Here is a 24,168-nt window from a genome sequence, read left to right on the forward strand (position 1 = left end):
CGACATCTCCAGATCACCGCCATGTCTGGGGATTCAAGCCTGGTCGCCTGCCTGGTTGAGCGGCTGTCCAGCAGGGTAAGCATCAATCCGCGTCAATCGCCTCCTTTCCGACTGCTGCGGACGCCCGGCTAATGTATAAGCCCATCGGGGGCATCGCAGCTGCCGCACGTCACCGGAACGAGCAGCCAAAGCCCCCTGGAGGATGAAGTGCTGCAGATCGCGAGGTCGACGCTCGTCGACCTGAGCAAGGCGTCCATTGGCATCATACTGGAGTCGCTGGTGGGACTGCTCGAAGAGCTCGCGCGCCCCTACAGTGCCGTCTCGGATCATCCCAGCCATGTGCTGTCGTCGGAGCTCTTTGTGCTGAGCTTGGCGGCAGACTGCTGCTCTGCCAATTGGAGCGCGCAGCCCAACGCCCCGGACGAGGACATAGCCTTGCCGTCTGCCCCCCTGAGTGAGCGGCTTGTTGGCCGCATCTTTGATGCTCTCAAGGACCTGCTGGAGCCTATATCCGACAACTACATGCTCTCAGCACATGTGCTCCTGGATCAGAGTATCGGGGGCAGCACCAGCGCGGCCCGCTGGTCCGGCGAGGCGCCGCAGGACGCCCACAACGAACAATTCGAGGCCGAAAGCCGCCTTGCGTCGTACCTCGACCAGGTCGAGACGCCTGTCAAGACATTCGTGGGTTATGTCACGGCCTCCAGTTGGTCGCATTCGTTTGGCTACCTCAGGGATGTCATATACAACGTCCGTGTCTCCGCAGCGGCGGATGCAAACTCGGAGGCTTGGAGCTCCCAAGATCCAGGGAGAGGCTCGCTCATCATCGTGCGGCTGATTTCCTCCTTCTGGGTCGACGGCGCCAAGCTTGGCCTCATCATCCAGGAGATATGCTCAAGCTTCCTCCACTTCCGGAAGTCATATCAGAATACCGTCGCCGCGACCATGCCGTTGCTGATAGCTCGATGGATTGACCGATATCCGCAGGAGTTTGTCCGTCTACACCGTCTACACCGGCGGCTTGACGGAGGCGCGGATACTCTCTTCGACATGACCCAAACCGTGACTGACAATGGTAGACGCAAGGCTCTCCTCTTCCCTCTGCAAACAACCCTTCTTTTCCTCATGCCTGACGTGTTCGAGGTCGCTAGTAACTTGAGGGAGGCCAAGAGCAACAATATCATGAAGAAGGTGTCATTTCTGGATGGGCTGCGTAAAACCATGAAGAACGGGAACGAGCAGGCTGGATACTGTGTCATCTCCCTGCTCCGTGCGGCACGGCACTTCAGCGCAGAAAGCGACTCTGCGCTCGTCAGTTATGCCATGGACGTGCAGGACGAAGTTCGGGACGCAGTGTTTCGCCATTCCGCGACGAATTCGCCCTCTGCCCACTTTGACCAGAATATGATTACTGCCGCTTTCATTACTCTAGCGCATCTGAACCTGGACGTGTGTATTGATACTGTCCTTGATACCTGTATCTCGCCTTCGTCGCCGCATAGTTTCAAAGTCGCTGTTATCCAAGCCTGCTGTCATCTTGCGAATCAGCCAGACGCTACCAGATATAATGAACTCTTCAACGAAGCTCTTCCCTTTATTCAGTCACAGCTAAAGGTTTGCCACACAACGTCTTACTTATATTCGCCGTGATGATGATGAAGATGCTGATTGTTGTTAGACTTGTGTAGCCGTGTCGTGGGATCCAGCGGTAAATCTCAGTAATGAGACCATCAACATGGCGCGCAGCATCCTCAAGTTTCTCGGTGCTCTACCCACGCCTCTGTTGAATGAGCTGAATCGTCAGACGCAGACGATTGACACTCTGGGGCCCTTCATGTTCACAGTCATCTCATCCAACAAGACTATTTGCCAGACTGCAACCGAAGTTGCCGAGAGGCTCTTCACGGAGCACCCAGAGGCTGTCAAGTCCTTCAATGAGCAAAGCCACCCCGATATCATTGACCTACGTGAGACGTTCTGGGCTCGAAGGTACGAATCAAGTCTCTCTTGCGACAGCCGGCATCGACTAATACCGCTTCTCCAGCTCCAAGGTTCTGTTAGAGCTGTGTGACCGCATGGTTCATCCCAGACTCTCTGAGTTGACGACGATGCGCGATTACCTCAAAGCACGTCTCACACTACTGAGAAATATACCGGTAAGATGCTTATCCGCAGATCGTCTCGAGTGATCTCTTCATCCTCGCTAACTCCTAGATTCCCAACTTCTACAGGAGTTGACTCGCCTTTCCAAGGAGCTCCCTGACATGGCCGCCGCTTCCTCCAAGTTGGAGACCGTTCTTCTGGTGTCCCTCTGCTCCGCCGACATTGACGTCTGTCAGCTGGTGACTTCTTGTATCGGCCTTTTTGTGGCAGAGTGCTCTTGCATCGGCGAGTCCTCTGAAGCTATCAAGTCTTCAGCCTCGGTCCTCCGCAACGGGGATATTTTCCGTGAGATCGCCTCTCCGGCTTTCCGCTTCACCGGACTGGTCGCCTTTCAGAAACGCATTCGAAACCTCCTGCGTCGCATACAGTTTCCTACATCAGGCATATTGGATGCTTGGGAAATGGCCTTCGAACGTTGGATATACTTGGTTCAAAAAGTCTCGGCGCTTCATCCCAACTCCGTCGATGACCGATTGTTGTCAGAGTGGCGAAACCTCTCAGGTTTCCTTGCCTCTCTTGGGGGCGTCTGTACTGCCGACCAGCCCATCATTCTGGAAGAACCGTCGCTCCAGAACCTGAAGTGGATCGATCGATCCTCGCCTGAGCAGTCTGAAGAGTCATCCCTCAAACGCTATCTCAAGTTGGCTATCCAGCTCCTGGCGTGTGCAAACGTCAGAGTTCGTGAAGCTATGCGCGAAATCCTATCGAGTGAGGTATCATCAGTTCTCTATCCCGCCTTGTTCAAAGCTCTCGAGTCAGAATTAGATGTGCTGTTTGCCGGTGTCCTCGCTCCGGCAGACAAGGCTCAGGAGACGGACATAATATTCGCAGAGCAGGCCGCTTCTCTCTTGAAAACGTTGGTCGAAAGACTGGAGATTCCCGCCGACTTGGGAGCGGCCTCGTCAGTTCACCTGGGCCTGATGACGCTGAATTTTGCCAAATTCATCGACGGAATCGCAGATACCGCGAATACGCTACGTGTCAAGATAAGGGTCTGTCAATTGTGTGAGGCCGTGACGAAGAGAAAGGAGCATCTGAACCTCCGCGATGATGTGCATATTCGGAACCAGCTCCTTGAGTACACCATCGGCTGGATAGATCGACCACGGTCACCGCATGCGGACCAGGCCGGCATAGGGGGGAAACCGGATGACCTGAACAGGGTTCAGAAGGACCTTGACAAGGCCTGCTTGCGATCCCTTGCTGATCTCACCTTTCGCCTACCGCTGCAGCCCGCTGACAGTCAGTCAGATGTCGGGATGAGCGAGATGAAGTCCCAGATGTTCCACAACTACTTCAATCGCTTCCTTTCTCTGTTGAATAACGAGTCTGCTGAAACAAGTAGATCAGACCTTTCTGCAACTCTGGCTGGCCGGGATGAGGTAATATCCAACTCAGACTTGGCCATCACCATCCTCTCCAATCTGCTCAGCGCAAACATCGATGTTGGTCTCAAGCATTCCATCAATATCGGTTATCACGACAATGTGGAAATCCGAACGGCCTTCGTCAAAGTTCTCTACAACATACTCGTCCAAGGGACAGAGTTCAGCAATTTGACAGACTCGGCTGTTAGTAAGAAATACGAGGAGCTCTTAGAGGTTCGTTGTCTCGCCTTTGCACGAACTCCTTTCGAAGAGGCTAACAATCCACATGAAGCTACTCACAAAAGATCTATCCCTGCCTGCTTCGATGAGTGCGATATGCCCAAGCACAGAAGTCGACGAACTTACAATCTGTCTTTTGACAGTGTTCGAGCAGCGAGGCCTCATATTCGAGCTGTTTGAGGCGCTCATCCGAGCTGAAATTGAGCAGACTGGTAAGCCATACGCTCTTGTTGGCTCGCTGTCTCCAGGAACGGCGTTGCGGCTAACCTCACGTTAGAAAACGAGACGGAGATTTTGCGTCGAAACTGCGTCGCGACCAAGATGCTGTCTGTCTACGCGAGATGGAAAGGTTTCGCCTACTTGCAGGGAACTCTCCATAAAGTCCTCGAACGACTCATGCTCACATCGCAAGACTTGGACTTGGAGCTCGATCCGGCCCGGGTCGGCACTCAGGAAGAACTGCAAAAGAATGCCCTCCAGCTTCAGATCGTTGCCAAAGTCTTCATGGACGATATCTGCGCCTCTGCTGCCAATATCCCCCCCTCTTTCAGGAAGATTTGCAGCATAGTGAGTCCACATGGTCCCCTATTGACTGGATAACCGGGCGCCACTGACATTTCTATAAGATTTCAGATGCCGTTTTGCACCGCTTCCCCAACGCCAAATACACTGCCGTCGGTGCCTTCATCTTTCTTCGTTTCTTCTGTCCCGCAATCGTTGCTCCGGAAGTCGAAGGGCTCGTGCCGACGCCTCCATCAAAGGAAATGCGGCGAGGACTGCTGCTGATAGCGAAGATTATCCAAAACTTGGCCAACAACGTCCTATTCGGAACCAAGGAGCCTTACATGTTCCCACTGAACCTCTTCTTAGTCCAGAACATTCATGTCGTGATGGGATTCCTGCGTGAAATATCGGTGAGTGTATACCCTTCCCTCTCATCTGCTTTCATTCTTCCTTTTATTCCACTTCTATGACAGCAAGATGAGCTAACTACGAGGAAGATTCCGCCAAGTCATATTGAAATCAGTAGTAACAAAAAGGCCATTGATTTCGGCTCGTGCGTGGCTTTGCATCGATTTCTCTACGATCACTGGGATCACCTTCAGCAGATTCTCGTTGCCAAAGATAGGAGAGATTATGTCAGGTCTCCTGGAGAGCATGCTCGCGGTCGGTCCCCGACCATGGAACCTCTGCGAAATCTCATTGCAAATCTCGGCCCTCCCCCCTTGGCCATATCATGGAATCGCCCACAGATCTCGACGAACAGCCCGCCCTTGTATTCCCGATTCCAGAATTTCATGCTTCGAAATGCCTTCCGTGGTACGGAATCTTATCTGACGTCCCGTGCGGTGTATGACGGCGGCGAAAGCAAGGTGAGTTATACCATCAACTTCCCATCAGAGCCTAATCTAGGTCTCGAAATGTTCACGAGCATGTGCTGAGCTTTCCCCCTCAGGATGGACTCTCGATTATCTGCATTATCCTACGGCACATCGAGGCTGATAATATCGATTATGATACCATGCTTTACTGCTATCTCAAGGTTAGTCACTTGGTCCCCCTTTAGACATCCCATACCCGTTACCATGAGCCCAAAGCGAAGCATACTAATGCGCTTTACCAGATCGCCAGCAGGCTTTGGCATGAACCCTTCGGGCTCTTCATAGATGCTACATGCTACAATGGACGGAACGATCCCCAGGATGAATTCTTCAAGATGCTGGATCTCCTAACTCCCTCAGAGCTGACGCTCAACCTCACCAGGGTCTACGTTTACAACATGAACAGCGCTTTCAGGTTTGCCATGTCCCACATCTTTGATGTCCCCATTGATTCTAATGCAGTGCATGCAGGAGATGCTTCCGACACCTTTTGCGGGTTTCTACGAGAAGTGATAGCAGTGCCTTCCATCCGAGAAACGTGGAATACCACTTGATAGGAAGCCTCCAGGACCTTCAAGCTCATTTCCACCTCAGTCAACTCCATCTTCCCAAAGAAACGATCAGCGTCGTCACAGATACTCGTTACATGTTCCAGCCCGTCACGAGGCTCTCCAAGTCAAAGGGAAGGGTAGATGTCGCAATCAAGGTTGGAAGCCAGTTCGTCCAAGTGACGACGACCAAGAAACAGGAGGTTTTGTCCGGTCTCCGTCTCAGTACCACCGTCAACGATATCTTCCGACTGGGGGACGTGGACGAGGCAACAACAACAACATCACTGCAATCAGAGGATGATTCGTCCTTTGGGCTTCGCGCAGATGGCGGGAAAATCGTCATGTACTTTACCAGCCCAAAGAAGGCAGACGTGCTCCAGACCATCCGCAGCGCCAAGAGCAAGCACGGAAAGGAGAATCGCACATACAAGCCGTTTGAACGGCTTATGCGTCCCCAAGACGTGCCCGGCACATTGCTTAATCTTGCCTTTACAAATCTCTTGAGTCCGGACCGGTCTCTAAGATTGGCATCATATAATCTGCTGGGAGCTCTCTGCAGGGCCTTCAAATTCAGCGCAGATTCCCGATTGTCATGTGCAAAAGGTAAAGTTGCTGGCCAGTCTGAGCCAAATTGATCGGCCGGGCCTATTCACCAATGCTAATCATATGCACTAGACATCTCTATTCCGGCTGATCCCACAAAATTCGTTGTTGAAATTAGCAGGATCCTGGCCACCACGCAGCCACAGCTGACGTCTGATTTCCTGACCGAGTTCTTTGTTGGATGGGAAAGCTTTCCTGAAGAGCAAAGGCCGCTCAGCCTGGCGTACATGTCACCCTGGCTTGGTGGCCTTCGAACGAATATCTTGACAAGTGAACAAGACAGCGAAAAGGGAAGAGACAAGGTCGCCACCCTCCTAAGGAAGATGATCGACGTTATTGTTCTAGACCAACACCTCGTTTATCCTCTTCAGCACTTTGTCCTACCCTCAATCACCAATGACGAGCTGCTCCTCGACATATTCCTCGATGAGCTCATCAAGACTGCTCTAAGCTATGGGGCTCATGAAGAGTCCTTGGACGTCATTGCACCTGTCGTCACTGGAATCGGGACTGTAACCATTCGGGGGAGAATATTCTCCCGACTGCGCAAAACCCTCAATCGTTCATCACTGAGGCCGACGAGATATCTGCAGGACAGCCCAGTCTGGGCAGAGATTTGCGTTCTTCTCCAGTTTTGCGTTGCTTTGTCGTTCGATAGCGGTGTTCAGTCCCGGCTATTCTTGCCCGAAATCTTCCATATTGTCACGATGCTGGCAAACACGGGCGACAATGGCGTTCGCTCTCTCGTGTACAAGCTGTTAATCAATTCGGTTCATTCAATATGTACGGCGTTCAACTTGGATGAGGCGAAGCTCACCAAGCTGAAAGCGAACCTTGACATTCTTTGTGAGCCCCGAGGCGAGGCGTTTTCGTTGACGACGTCGACCATTCGCGACGGCGCCTCCGTCTCCACGGCACACGACTCAAGCTCGACACTCGCAGCAACTGAGAACTTGACTGTCATCCTGTTTGACATATGCTCCATTGCAGCGCCTTCGGTTGACTTGGCGAATAGCTGGAGATCACGCTGGATGAGCCTGGTAGCCAGCACCGCCTTTCAGAACAACCCGGCTGTGCAGCCGAGGGCTTTTGCGGTAATGGGATACCTGGCTCGTGAAGAGGTGGACGACGACCTGCTATACCAAGTGCTCGTTGCCCTGCGCAATAGTATCGGTCAGTTTGGCGAAGATGGGAATAGCGAAATGCTAATCTCCATCGTGACGTCGTTGTCTAAGATGATGATCAAGCTCCCTTCATCCTCTCGCTACGGTCTTCAGCTCTTCTGGCTGGCCATGTCTCTCGTCCGACTTGTCCCCATTGGTCTCTTCAACTGCACAGCCCAGTTCCTTGAGGCAGTCTTGACCAACCTCGGCGCCGTGTGTAGTGCTACTGGGGAGAAGTTTGTTTCGCTTCTTTTGCAAAGCCGCGGCCAGCTTGAAGAGGCCGCATTGCCGCTGGACGATGCGTATGGAATCCATTTCGATCACGAGAGCTTTCACTTTGCCGTCTGCGCTTGCCTGGTCCGCGGGCTCACTGATACATCAACACGCCCAACGGCAATCCGCGTTCTCTCCGCGTTCGTGGAGATTGCCAACTCTACCACTGTGCCTCCTGCATCCAAGGATGATCCCACAACGGATTCTTTGCCATATCTCGCCCTGATTTCGGCACGGGGCGTTCTTCCCGAGGACTACAGGGACGGCCTCTGGATAGCTGGAGTGGGTTCTGAGGACGCCGGCAACATCACGACGCTCACCGGCCGCCAAAGAATGGACAACGTAAGGGACAGAGACTTGCTACTCATCTCCGCTATTGAACTAGTTGACTTCCAATACCTTGAGGAACGAGTACAGGTCCGGAGTCTGCAATGGCTGAACGAGCTGGCCTTGCAGCGGCCCTTGGTCTTTGAACAACTGTAAGTTGTAACTCTGCTGCTTCGTTACGAGGGGAAGTTGAACTGATGTCACATAGGTGCGGCGCAATACCATCATTGATAGAGGAGGTACTGTTACACAGTCAAGACACAAGCGCTCTAAAGGCCGCCAACACTTTGCTGCGCACAATTGCCTCGGACGCAACCTTCCAGGACAAGATGGGCTCAATGCGCCCACTTATAGACGCATTACATGAGATGGGCTTCACAGGGCTGTGGCGGTTCTCCTCTCAGGATCTCGGGGAGGAGATACGGCGCGAGTGTTTCGATTTAACAGAGAGGTTAATAGAGGTAAGACTAATTCCTTTCTTAATTATTTAAAGTAAATTACTAACTTGCTAAGTTAATAATTATATAATATACTATATATTATATATTAATATCTCTTCTTAATAAATATTATTCTTAAAGCTTTAATAATAATAGTTTTATTATTTAATTTAAAAAGGTTTTAAAAGTATTATAATTAAAGTATTAATAAATTATTATTTAAGTATTAACTAGCTTAAGTAAATAAAATAATAATATTTATATTATCTTTTATTTAAGAAAATATCTTAAAGAAAAGTATTTAAAATATATTTAAAAAATAATATTTATTATTTAAATAATTAACTTATAAATATTTTTTAAATATTTTTATTTATTTATATTAATTAATAACTTTAATAAAGAATATAATTAAGTTTTAGCTAGCTTTTTTATATAATTTATAAAAAGTTTTAAATAATTATATATATAAATATATTATTTAATAAAATACTAAGAATAGTTATAAATAATATAAAAATTAAAATTTTATAAATTATAAAGCTTCTTTTATAAGTTATACTATATATAATAACTTAAATATATAATTTTATTAATAAATAAAAAATATATATTTTATAATATATTTTTAACTAGTTTATAATAGCTAAAGCTTTATAATATATAATATTATTATAAATAAGCTATTATAAACCTTAATATAAAAGGCTTATAAATACTAAATAAGTTTAATATAATCTTATTATTAAAAGCTTATAGCTTTAGCTTAAAAAGGTTATAGCTTTTTAATATATTTATAAATATAAAAAAGTAATTAACTTATATTTTTATAAAAAGTTTAAAAATAAATATAATTAACTTTTAACTTTTATATTTAAAATTCTTTTTATATTTAATATAAACTTAAAGTTTAATTAATATAATTAAAGTTATACTTTATTAAAAGAAATTATAATTAAAATTCTTTTTACTTTTTAATATTATTTTTAAATACTTTTAATAAATTTATTTATTTTATTTATAAAAAATAAAAACTATTAAAAAAAAGAATAATAAATATAAAGAATAATAAATATAATAAAATATAAATATTATAATTTTATAGCTTTAATTTATTAATTAAAAAATATATATAAGTTTATAATAATTTATAATTTTTAAATAAACTTTATAAGTTATAGTTTTTTATTATAATTAACTTTATATTTTTTTAAAAAAAACCTAAAATAAACTTAAAATAAAAGTAATTTTATAATAAAGTATAAGTAATATAACTTTAAAACTGTTAAAATTATTTAATTATTATTAAAAAAAAAGTTATAAAAGTAAGTAAAAGAATTAATAAAAATATAAAAAAAGTAATAATTAGCTAATTTTATAAAAAAGTTTTAAATAAAAAAAAACTTATAATTAAACTTTATTATATAAAAAAAAAGTAATAAATATTTAATAAAATAATAAGTTAATAATTTTATATTTATAAAAATCTTATTTATAAAGCTTTTTTTATTTAAAAAAGTTAAAGTAAATATTAAATATATTTTTATAGCCTTAATAATTACTTTAGAATAATCTTAATAATATTTAATAATAATAAAAGTAAAATATATTTTATTATATTATACTTAAAAAGTAAATTAATAATAAATTTAATAAATTTTAAAATATAATAATTAAAATAAGATTTTTTTAAAAATAATATTTTAAATATTATATAAATTACTTTTTTAATAAAATTATAATAGTATATAAAGCTATTTATATTTTTATATAGCTATATTAATATTTTAATAAGTTTTTTAATATAATTTTTTATTATTATAAAATTATTATAATTAAAATAGCTATTTAATTATTAAACTTTTTTTAAATTAGCTTTTTTATTATAAAATATTAACTAAAGATATAAACTAGTATTTATAATTAGAGAATTTTAATTATTTAATTAAAGATTTATAATATAAGTATATAAATAAAATAAATAAAATAAAAGAAAAAAAAATTAATAACTTTATTATAAACTTAATAATAATTATTAAAATTAAACTTATATTAAAAAAAATAATAATTTAAATAAGTTAAAACTTTAATATAATAATAATATTATTATAATAAAAGAATTTTTAAAATAGCTATAATTATTATTTAAATATTAAAAGTATAAAAAATCTTATTATAAAAATTAATATTAAGTTAAAAACTATATTATTTATAAAAGCTTTAAATATAATACTAAATATTATAATTACTTAATATATTAAAAATAATTAATTATTATACTTAATAATATTTTTATTTTAATATAATAAGCTTAAAAACTTAATAATTATTTATTAATTATTATTTTAAATATTAGCTTATTTTTATATTATTTAATATAAATTAAATTATAAAATAAATAATAATATAAAGTAATATTTATTAATAATAATAATAATATTAATATAATAAGTAAATAAATAATAAAAAATACTTTATTACTTTTTATAAACTTTTAAAAAATTAAAGCTTTTTAAACTTTAGCTTAAGACTTTTATAAATATTATAATAAATAGCTTTTATAATTAAAAAATAAAATAAAAGTTTAAAATAAGTTTTAAAATTATAAATATATATAAAAATATTATTTTAAGATTTTTATAAATAAAATAATAAAAATCTTTTATATTTATAATATAAAGTATAGTTTATTTTATTTTATAAAAAGAAAATTTATATATTATTAATTTAAAAAAATATAATATATTTTTAATTTCTTTTATATTATTATTAAAGTAAAAGCACTTAATAAATAAGTTTTATATACTTAAAATATAAATAATATTCTACTTAAACTTTATTATATATTATTATAATATTATAATTATTTTAATATTATAAAAAGTAAAATTATAATTAGATTTATATTTTTTAATAATTCTATTTATATAATAAATCTTAAACTTAATTATATATTTTTTTAAAAATTTATATATTTTTTTATAATAAAAAAGTTATAAATACTTTATAAATATATTAATTATATATTATAAAATAAATAAATTATTAAGTTTATTAATTTATATAAAGCTTTAGTTTTATTTATATTAAAAAAAAGTAAACTTAAACTTTATATTAATTATTAAAAACTTAATTAAAGTATTAAAAAAAATATTATATTATTATTATTAATTTATAAAGTTTTAAATTAATTAAAAAATACTAAAACTTTTATAAAATTAAATTTTAAAAATATATATTATTATATTTAAGTTTAATAAAATAATTAAAAAAAACTATATTTTAATATTATTATAGTTTTTTTTAATATTAAGTATTATTATTTAAGTTTATTAATACTTTTATAATATAATAAACTTATATTAATTTTATTTTAAATAAATTATAAAAAGACTAGTTTTATAATACTTATAAGTAAATATTTATATATAAATTTATATACTTAAAAAATTATTTATTATATATTATATACTTATTATATACTTTAGCTAAGTATACCTTAAGCTTAAGCTAAGCTTAAGCTAAGCTTAAGCTAAGCTATTATTATATTAAAGTAGCTTAATTATTAATAAGCTTAAGTAAAGCCTAAGCTTATAATATACCTTACTTTTTTAGCTTAATTATTAATATAATTTAAGTTTTAAGCTTTTTATTTAAGAAAAATTTTCTTTTAAGTTTATATTATATTTTTTATTCTTTTTTATTTTTTATATTTAACTTTAGTTATTTTTATATTAAGATTATTTTATTTTTATATTTAAATATAATATTTATAATATAATATTATTTTAGCTTTATTATTATTTAAAAGTAAGTTTACTTAAGTTATATATATTATAAAAATATTATAGCTTTTTTTATATTATAATACTTTTATTTTTTAATTTAATATACTTTTTTATATAATTTTTTATTTTTATTATTATAAATAATATATATATTATTATATATTAAAGGCTTTATAATAATTTATTTATTAAACTATTTATAAATTTATTTAAGGTATACTTATAGTTTATATATATATTATTTTTTTTATATTTATAAATTATATATTATAGCTTTTTTATATTTTAATTTCTTTATTTTTTTATTTTTAATATTATTATATTATTTTTATTTAATTATTATTATACTTTTTTATATAATTAATAATAAGTATATTTTTATTTTTTATTAAGTATAGTTAATATTTTTATAATATTTAATAATTACTTTTAATATTTTAATATTAATACTTTTTATAATAATAATACTTTTATACTTTTTTCTCTTTTTACTTATTATATTATTAATATATATATTATTAAAAAGATTTAAAAAAGGAATTTATTATATTTTTAAAATAAGTTAGCTATTTTTATTATAATTATATTACTTATATAATTAATAAATATACTTTAAATTATTAATATAATTATAATTATATTTATATTTTATATAAAAAGGCTAAATATAAATATATAAGAATTAATATATTATTTATTATATATACTTACTTTTATAAAGTATAATATATATTTAAAGCTATTATATAAAATCTTAAGTATATTTTAAAGCTAATATAAAAAAAAGTTAATAAATAGCTTAATAAATAAGCTATTTTTTTAAATTTATTTATATAAGTTATAAAAACTTAATAAAGTATATATAATATTATATTAATTAAGCTTATTATTACTTAATTTACTTTTTTTTTATATAATAAAGACTAATATTACTTTTAATATTATATTAACTTTAATACTTTATTTTTTACTTTTAAAATAAAATAAAGCTAATATAATATATAATATATTTAATTATATTTTTATATAAATATTTATTTTTTTTATTTTATATATATATATATATTTTTTTTTATAATAGTTAATATTAATTAATTTTATATAAATATAAGTAATTATTAATTAATATATTATCTTTATATTAAATAAGTAAATTAAAAAATAATAATATAAAAATCTTATATATTATTAAAAAAAAAGTAATATATTACTTATATATAAGTAATATTTTTATATAAAGCTTATAAGCTTTTATATAATATATAGCTTATATTTATTTTATACTTTAACTTATATATTATATTATTAGCTTTTTTCTTTTTTATATTACTTTTAGCTTAAGCTTAAACTTTATTACTTAAGGAATTTTTTTTATAGCTAGTATATTATTTTTAAAAAAGCCTATTTTTTATTAATATAATACTTTTTTAGCCTTAGCTTTTTTTATTTTTAATTCTTTTTATAACCTTTTTAACTTATAATTTACTTATTTTTTAACTTTATTTTAATTTTTTATTAATATTTTATTTATTATTATTACTTTTATATTAAGTTTTTAGCTTTTATAAAAGTAAATTAATAAATTTACTTAAGTTTTTACTTAAGCTATATATAACTTAATACTTTATATTTATATTAACTTAATATATATATAAGCTATTATAATTAAGTAGTTTATTACTTTTACTTTATATATATCTTTTTTTTATATATTTTTTATATTTTTTATATAATATTATTAATTAATTTATACTAGCTTAATTCTTTTTTATATAATCTTAATATTACTTTATATTATTTTATTATTAACTTATTTTATATTTTTAATTATATTTTTATTAAAATACTAAAGTTTATATATTATTATAAAAGTGCTTTAAAGCTTAGCTTTTTTAATATAAGCTTAGCTTATTATTTATTTAATTAAAACTACTATAACTTATATAGCTATTAAGCTATTAAGCTAGCCTTAAAAAAGTCTTTTTTTTAGAATAATACTTATATTAATTTAAAAGTTAGTTTTAATATTATTTTTATATTTAATATTAAGTATTATTATTATTATTTTATTATATTAATTAATTATTTTTTTAATTTTATTTTTTATAATCTTAGCTTAATTTCTTTTTATTTTATATATATATATAAATAGTTTATAATTAATTAATATATATATATATAAGCTATACTTAAGCTTATTATAATAATATATTAAGTATTATTTTTTTTAATTTATTTAATATATATATATTTTTTTAAACTCTTTTAAAGGTTTTTAAGTTAAAAGATTATATTTAATTTATTTAATATAAATTAAGTGCTTTTTACTTAAGCTTATTTATATTTTTATTATAAGGATTTTCTTTATTTTATATTTTTTTTATAAAGTTTTATATTTTATAAAATAAACTTATATTAAACTTAGCTAAAATTTAAAAGTTATTATAATAAAAGTAAATTATTTATTATTTATTTAATTAAATTAATATAAAATATAAAATATAAGTTTTTTTTTAAATTTAATTTTATAATTAAAAAAGTAAAAACTTTTATTATTATTTATTTTATATAAAGCTAGTTAAGTTTTTTATAAAGCTAGTTTATTTTAATATTATATAAAAAAAGCTAAACTTTATTATTAATTTAAAACTACTTTATTAATTAATAGCTTTAGTTTATTAATTTTTATTATTATTATTAAATAAATATAATAGTTATTTAAGCTACTTTAAGGCTTTTTTTTAAATAATTAAAAAAAGTAATAGTATATTTTATTAATAAAAGTTTACTTACTTTAAATATAAGTATTTATAAAATTAAATTAATATTATAATTATTAAAAAAGGATTTTAAGCTAAACTTAATAATAAATAAGTTATAGTTATTTAAAGTAAGCTAGTATATTAAAAAATAATTAAGCTAATTAAATTATAAAAAAGAGATTATTATATAAAGTATAGCTTATACTTTTTAATTTCTTTTATTTTATTATTTATTTAAAAATAATATATAATAAAAAAAGTTATTTTATTTTAATTAATATATAAAATATAAACTAAAAATAATTCACTTAATTTAATTTATTATTATTAATAATATATATTAAAAACTTATAAAATTATTATTAAATTATTTTAAATTTAATAATATAGTCTTTTATAATTTTAAAATATATAGCTTTAAGTTATATATATTTAAATATATAGTTAATAATAATTATAAAGTATTATAAAATAAACTTATTATAAATAAAAAGATTAATTATAAAGTTTATTAATATTTATTATTAAAACTTATTTTTAATTAAAAGTAAATATAAAAGGCTTTAATATTATTATTATAAAAAGTAACTTTTTTATAATAATAATAATTTTAAATAAAATACTTAATATTTATAAATATATTATCTTAATAATAAAAGTATTAAAAAAGTATAAATATAATATATACCTTTAAGCTATTACTTTAATTTTATTAATTAAACTTTTATAATAATAATAAAATTATTTTTTAAGCTTATTACCTTTTTTATTATATACTTTTATATAGTTTATAGCCTTTTTATTTACTTAATATTTTTTTTATTAATTTTTTAATTTTATTAAATTAAATAAACTTTTAAAAGTAATATTAATTATAAGCTTATTATATTTTATATTTTTTAACTATATACTTTTTTAAATATTATTAAACCTTTTATATATTATATATTATATATTTATTTTAAAAGTCTTTTTTAATATTTATAGCTTTATTTATTACTAGCTTTTTTTATTAAAAAAGCTTTATTTAATAATTTTAAGTTAATTATTAAGCTATTTTAAGTAAAGTTTTTATTAATAAGTATATTTTATAATAATAAAAGATATTTTAACTTATTTTCTTTAACTTACTTAAAAAGCTTATTAAGCTTTTTAATAAATAATTACTTTACTTTTTACTTTTTTAAATAAAATATTATTTTATTAAATTTAATTTTTTTTATAAAGACTTTTTTAAAATAAAGAATTTAAATTCTATATATATTAATAGCTTTATAACTTATTAAATAACTAATTATTTTTTTTAAAATTTACTTTAAAATACCTTTTTTTAATTTTAGCTTTTTAATTTTAATAAAGTATATAAGCCTTATAGCTATATATATATATTTTATTTTAATTAAGTCTTAAGTTTATATTAAGCTTTTAAATAATTAATAATATATATAATTAAAACTATTCTCTTAACTTATATATTAATATTTATATATTATATATATATATATAAAAGGCTAATATTAAATAAATAAATAATAATAAAAATACTTTTAATTTATAGCTTTTTAAATAAATTAGCCTTTTTAAGTTTTTTAATAAGTTTAATTATTATAATTTAGCTAAAATACTTAATTTTATTATTTAGCTTATATATAAAAAAGAATATAAGCTTAAGAATAATTCTTTTCTTTTTTACTTAGCTTTAATAATATATAATATTTTAATTATTATAATAGCCTTTTTATTATTTTTAATTAAATAATTAAAATAATATAAAATATTAAAAATTATTTATAATTACTTATTAATTAAAATATATATATATATAGTTATTTATTATATTCTTTTTTAATTATAATAAGCTATTATAAGCTATTAAACTTTAATTTATAATTTTAAAAGTCTTAATAAATATATTAAAAAAGGTATAATAATATATAATTTAATAATCTTTTTAAAATAACTTATACTATATATATTAATATATATATAAAGCACTTTAAATATTTAATTCCCTTTATTTATATATTTTAAATATTAACTATAAGCGCTTATATTACTTATAAGCTAAGGTACTTTAAGTAAAAGTATTATAATAGCTTTAAATTCTTTTAAAGTTTAAAAAGATTTTTATTTAATTATTAAAAGTATATTATAAATATAAAAAACTATTTTTATAACTATTTATACCTTTAAGTAATATAATAAAAGTATATATATAATTAATAATTATAAAAAATATAAACTTAATAAAGCTTATATTTAAAAAAAAAAAACTAAATTATATTATTTACTTAATCTTTTTAAAAGTATATTTTTTTTAATATTAAAAGTATTTATAAGTAATATTAAAAAGTAAAAAAAATTTAAATTATAAAAAAATCTTAATAAAATATAACTTTAATTATATTAATTAAATTATAAGTTTATATTAAATATAAAAAAAATTCTAAATATAATAATTAAAGATTAATTATATTTATTTTTAAACTTTTTATAAAAATATAAGTTATTTACTTTTTTATACTTATAAATATATTATAAAGCTATAATCTTTTTAAGCTAAAGCTATAAGCCTTTAATAATAAAATTATATTAAACTTATTTAATATTTATAATCCTCTTATATTAAGGTTTATAATATTTAAGTAGTTTAAAATATAATAAGTAGTTTTATTTATTATATTAAATATCTTTTACTTTAAGCTTTACTTTTAATATAATATTAATATAAAAGCCTTTAATAATAGCTATATTTTTTAATATAATATTTATTATATTTAAACTTTTATTATTATTAAAAATCTTTTTAAGCTTTTAAATATCTTTTTTAATAATTAAAATCTAGCTTATATTAGCCTTAACTTAATTTCTTTTATTTATTAAAATAAAAAAGCCTAGCTTTAATAAATTAATACTTTTAATAAAATATATTAATTTATAAAAGTTAAAAACTATATTATAACTTAATAAGTATATATAATTAAATATAATATATATATTAATAAGCCTTTTTAAGCTTATAATTTAAATATTTAATATAATAAAAATTACCTTAAATAAGTAGTTTTTTTTTAAAGAATTTAAAATAAGGATTTTATTAAAGTTAATATCTTTTTTTTTAAGATTTAAGTATAGCTTTATTTATTAATTTTTATTAAGTATATTAAGTATATTAATAACTTACTTTTTATTAAAAGAATTCTTTAATTACTTATTTACTTTTTTAATAAAATAATAATTTAAAATTAAATAATTTTTAAGACTTTAATTATAATTACTAATTTTTTTTAAATAAAATTATTTATATTTAAATTAATTATTATAATTATTTTCTTTAACTTATTTATTAAAAGATTAATTATTATAATTTAAATAGTTTTAAAAAGTTAAGTAAGCTTTTTAGCTTATTAGCTTTTTTTTATAATTATTAAAAATTAATAAAAATATTATTTTATATTAATTAAAAAATATAATCTTAAAAGATATAATCTTAAAAGAATTAATATTAATATACTTCTTAAGCTTAATAAGCTTTATATATACTTATATAAATATAAATTATATTTAAATAATATTAAAAAAGTTATTAATAATTATATAGTTTTAAATTTTAAAAATCTTATATATTAATATCTTAAAGTAAGCTTTTAATTATTAAATATATTTTTACTTAAGCTTTAAATTTATATACTATATATTTTTAAGTATTATTAAATATTTTTTTTTATAAATACTTAAATTACTTAAGATAATAGCTAATATTAAGACTTTAATAATAAATTAAGTTAAGTATTTTATTATAAAAAGATTATAATCTTTAGCTATTTAAAGGTATATTAATAAATACTTTAATTAATTATAGTAAATATTTAATTTTAAATTATATTATTTATTTATTTATATATTACTTTAATAGTTTAAAGTTTATTATTTATAATTAATAAGCTTTTAATAAGCTTTTTATTTTTTATTAAAAATTAATATTATTTCTTTTTTTATATTAAAGATTTTTTTTTATAAAAGCTTTAACTTTTTTAAGATTTAAATTAATAACCTTAAACTTAAAAAATTATTTAATTATTTAATAAGCTTTAAATTAATATATTTTTTTATATCTTTAATTATAATATAAAAGTATAAAGTATATAATTAAAAAACTTATTAATTATAAAGCTTAAGCTTAATAAAAGCTAGTAATTTAATTAATTTTATTATTTAAGTAATAAAGTTTATTATATAAAAAATAATATATATATATATATATATATATATAATCCTTATATATTATAAAAGTTACTAAAGTATATTACTACTTAGGCTTATAATTATTATAATACTTAAGTAGCTTAAATTAAGCTTTAAAAAAGAGGTTTTAAAATACTTTAATTTAATATAAAAAATAATTATAAAAGCTTTATATATAAGTTTTTAAAAAGCTATTTTCTTTCTTATTTAGCTAAGCTTTTAATATTATAATTTAATATATATTACTTAGCTATTTTATAATAAAAAGATACTTTTTAATATAAATACTTAATATACTTATAATAATATAATATATTATATTTTAAGCTTTTTATAATACTTTAAGTAGTTTTTAACTTTATAAAAGAATACTTAATAATATTAATAATTTAAAAATTACTATTAAAGATTATAAAATAATTATTTAAAAATATATAAGTAAAGATTAATTAATTATTATTATATTTATAAATATTTTACTTACTTTAACTTTTAGCTTAAACTTAATATTTATAACTTAACTACTTAATTTAAAAAGAAGAATATATATATTTTAAAATAGCTAGATTATTAAAAAGTTAAATATTAAAATAATAATAAAGTATTTTAAGAATTTATTTATATTATAAATTAATTTTTTTTTATATAAGCTTTAGTATTTTATATAAATAATTCTTATTTATAAACTCTTTTTATATAAGCCTTAGCTTTATATATAATTAGTTCTTTTATATAAGCCTTAATTTTATATATAGTTAATTTATAATTATAAACTTAATATAACTAAATAAATTATCTTAGTAATAATAGCCTTATTAAGTTAAAAGAGATAGTAAAAAGTATAAATATTATATAAAAATATTACTTTTATAAGCTATACTTATAAAAAAGAATAAAAGAAAAATTATATTATAATTAACTTTATTAAGCTTAGTATATAAAAGATATTATTTATATTAATATTTATAAGCCTTTTTTTATTATTAATTATAATAAAAAGAGATATTAAATTATATTAATTAATAGTTATAATAATTTTAATAAAAGTAAAGTAATTAAAAATAAATAAAATATATAAAAGCTTATTTAATACTTTATATAAATCTTAAAAAAAAGAATTATAAAAATATTAATATTAAGTTATTTATATAAATAAAATAAAAGAATTTAATAATTATAAATTTAATTATTAAGTAAGGTTTTATAAAACTATTTTTAATTTTTTTTTAATAAAATAATATTAATTAAATAAAATTATTAAAAACTTTAATATTATTATATAAAATAAGCTTTTACTTATAATAATAAAAAGAAATATACTTAAAGAATAGTAATTAAAAGTTTTAAAAACTATTAATTATTCTTATAATTATAACTTATATTAAGCTTTTAAAAAAATATTATTTAAGTATATTTTTAGCTAATAGCTAAATATTTTAAATATTTAAATAATAAGAATTATTACTTAATACTTTACTTTATAAGTATAATAAAAAAAGCTTAATAATAAAAGAATTAATTATATATTACTTAACTTTATTAATAATATAGTTTATTAGCTTTTAATATTAAGAAAAAGAGTAATTAATTCTTTTAATATTTACTTTAAGTTTAATATTATCTTTTTACTATTTATTATAAGTATAAAATTATCTTTTTACTATTTATTATAAGTATAAAATTAATAAAGATTTAAATAAAATCTTATATAAAAGTAAAATAAAATATATAAATAAAAGCTTAAATAACTTTTATATTATAAAAAGAAAAGAGATATTAAAAAATAAGTTTAATATAATTTATAATTAAGGTTATAATAATATAAATAGTATTTATAAAACTTAAATAAATAAAAATACTAAATAAAGTCTTAAGATATTTAAAGCTAAAATACTTATTTTATAATTAAGTTTTATTAATTAATATTTTTATATTAATAGCTTTTATAAAGTTATATATAAATAATATTAAACTTATAATATATAAAAAGATATAATATAGCTTTTTTTATAATAAATAATATAATAAAATATTAAATAAAATATAAGCTTTTTAAAATAATAATATATAAAATTTAATTAACCTTAACCTTAATATAAATATCTTATAAAGAAAAATATAAATTAAAAAAAGTTAATAACTAAGTAATTAAATATAAGGCTTAGTAAGTTATTTAAGGCTTTAAGTAAATTACTAAGATTAAGTATATAAAGATATTTATATTAATAATTAAGCTAATAACTTATAAGATATTATTTATTATTATAGCTATATTAAACTTAAAATTTAAATTAATAAATATTAAGATAATATTTTTAAATAAAAAGGTTAATAAAAATATATATATTAAATAACTTATTAATTTTAAAAATAATATAATAAAGATTTATAAATTAAAAAAGGCCTTATATAAACTTAAGTAAGTTTTAAAAGTATAATATAAAACTCTTATTAACTTTTTATTTATATTAAGTTTTTAACTAATATTAATAAATAATAGCCTTTATATAAAAAATAGTATTTTTATTATAATTTATATAAATAATTTACTTTTTATAAAAAGAAATAAAAAAAATTATTATATTAAAAAATAAACTTTATTAATAATCTTTAATAATTAATTTTAAATTATATTACTATTACCTTAGTATTTATATTTATTAAAAGAGAATAGTATAAATAGTTATTTTTAATTAATAAGGCTATATTTAAAAGATCTTTTATTAATATAATATAATAAACTATATCTTAATATTAATACTTATAATTAAAAAAAAGGTTATAAAAAGCAGTAAATAACTTTATTTATTACTTAAATAATTAAAAAAATATTAATTAATAATAAAATTTTATAATATATTTAATATTAAAAATAAAATAAAGCTTAGCTTATATAATATTTATTATTAATTATTACTTAAGAAATTTAAATAATAATTATAAATAAGCTATAAAGTATATACTTAAGTATATTTTAAATATAAAGGATTTTTACTTTATTTTTTAAAAAGACTTATAGCTATTATATAAATATAGTAATTTTAATTAAGTAAAAGATCTTAATACTTAATAATTAACCTTTAATTATATATTTAATATAAAAAGTAAAAAAATTAACTAGTTATTAAAAAGATAAATAATAATAATACTTTTAAATTATAAAGCTAAATATATAACTTAAATAAATATAATAAAAAAAGTAATTTAGCTATAATATCTTTTTATAAAATTATAAATTAACTTTTAAAAAGAATCTTTAATAAAGACTTTATTATTATTAATTTTATTTAAGTCTTTACTCTTTAATATAATTAAAACCTTATTATTTTTAATATTATTATTATATATTATAATAATAAAAAAGTAATTATATTAATAAAAAATCTTATAAATTATAAAAGACTAAAATATATTAAAACTTAATAATAGTTTATTTAAGAGAAAGTAAAAAAAAGTAAAGTTAAGCTAAAGTATATTTTAATAAATAAAATAATAATAAATAAATTAATTAAGCTATTAAAAAAAGATTACTATTATAAATTTTATAAAGCCTTAAGATTAAAAAGGATTATTAATAAAAAGAAAATTAATAAAAATATATAAAGCCTAAATATATATATTTTAATTATTTAAATATATTTAGTAAGTTATAACTTTAATTTAATAATAGTTAAATTTAAATACTAAAGCTTTTTTTAAAAAGTATAAGATTAATAAAAGTAATAAAGTTAATAAAAGCTACTTTTAATCTTCTTATATTAATAAGTAAAAGTATTAAAAAAAGAGGTATTAATATAAAAAGTACTATATATAAAGTAATAAAAGGTTAACTTAATTATAAGTATAAGTAAGAGATATATATTCTTTTATAATAAATAAATAAATAAGTTAATTAATATATATATATATATTTATAATAATATACTTAATAATATTAAAGATTTTAAAATTATAATAAAAAGTATAAGTATAGTTATTTAATAATATATAAATTAAAATATATTAATTATTATTAGTTTTATAAATATTTTATATATACTTATTTTTAAATTAAACTTAATCTTAATAACCTAGCTTTTTAATTTAAAAAGAAAAAAATATATATTTTAAAAAAGCTAAATAATTAAAAAAAGTTAAGATTAAAATTATAATAAGATATTTTAAAAAGCTTTTTATTTTTTAAATTAATATTCTTTTTATATAAGCTTTTATATTATATATTATTAACTTAAAGCTTTAACTTTAATATAACTAAATAAGCTATTTTAATAATAATAGCTTTATTAAGCTAAAGAATATAATAAATAAAATAAATATAATATATAAATATTATTTATATAAACCTTGCTTTTAAAATTAAATAAAAAAAAGCTATATTAAGAATAATTAAAAAAAGAAAAATATATTATAAATATAATTTATATTAATATTTATAAATTATTTTATATTATAAAGTTAAATAAAAAATAATATTAAATTACTTTTATTAATAAGTATAGTAAATTTAATAAAAGTAAGGCTATTAAAAATAAATAAAATACTTAAAAGTTTATATAGTTATTTATTTAATTTTTAAAAAATAAAGAATTATAAAAATATTATTATTATATAGTTTACTTTAATAAAATAAAGGAATTTAATAATTATAAACTTAATTATTAAGCTATATAATAAAAAACTATAATAAAAATATTATTTATAAAGTAATATTAAGTAAATAAAATTATAAAAGACTTTAATATTAAAATTTATAATAAACTATTACTTATATTTATAAGTAAAAAAATATTAAAATAATATTAATTAAAAGTATTAAAAATTATTAACTATTTATAATATTAAAGCTTATATAAAGCCTTAAATA

At 24.3% G+C, this 24,168-nt stretch overlaps 1 protein-coding gene across 1 annotated transcript; it reads left to right on the plus strand.

The window, feature by feature from the left end:
• Positions 1-21: 21 nt before the first annotated feature.
• BBK36DRAFT_1159644 (ras GTPase-activating protein) lies at positions 22-22,742 on the plus strand (the record flags this gene model as incomplete). The annotated part of the gene is made up of 17 exons (XM_024894220.1): positions 22-75; positions 160-1,614; positions 1,679-1,989; positions 2,045-2,156; positions 2,232-3,764; positions 3,823-3,859; positions 3,914-3,982; positions 4,048-4,337; positions 4,397-4,684; positions 4,772-5,143; positions 5,227-5,313; positions 5,395-5,567; positions 5,624-6,306; positions 6,379-8,221; positions 8,278-8,530; positions 15,179-15,187; positions 22,734-22,742. The coding sequence occupies 17 exons, from the start codon at positions 22-24 to the stop codon at positions 22,740-22,742; spliced, it is 7,578 nt and encodes a 2,525-aa protein (XP_024749939.1).
• Positions 22,743-24,168: the final 1,426 nt, after the last annotated feature.

The sequence above is a fragment of the Trichoderma citrinoviride genome (genome assembly GCF_003025115.1).
Source record: "Trichoderma citrinoviride strain TUCIM 6016 unplaced genomic scaffold BBK36scaffold_7, whole genome shotgun sequence".
Classification (NCBI taxonomy): domain Eukaryota; kingdom Fungi; phylum Ascomycota; class Sordariomycetes; order Hypocreales; family Hypocreaceae; genus Trichoderma; species Trichoderma citrinoviride.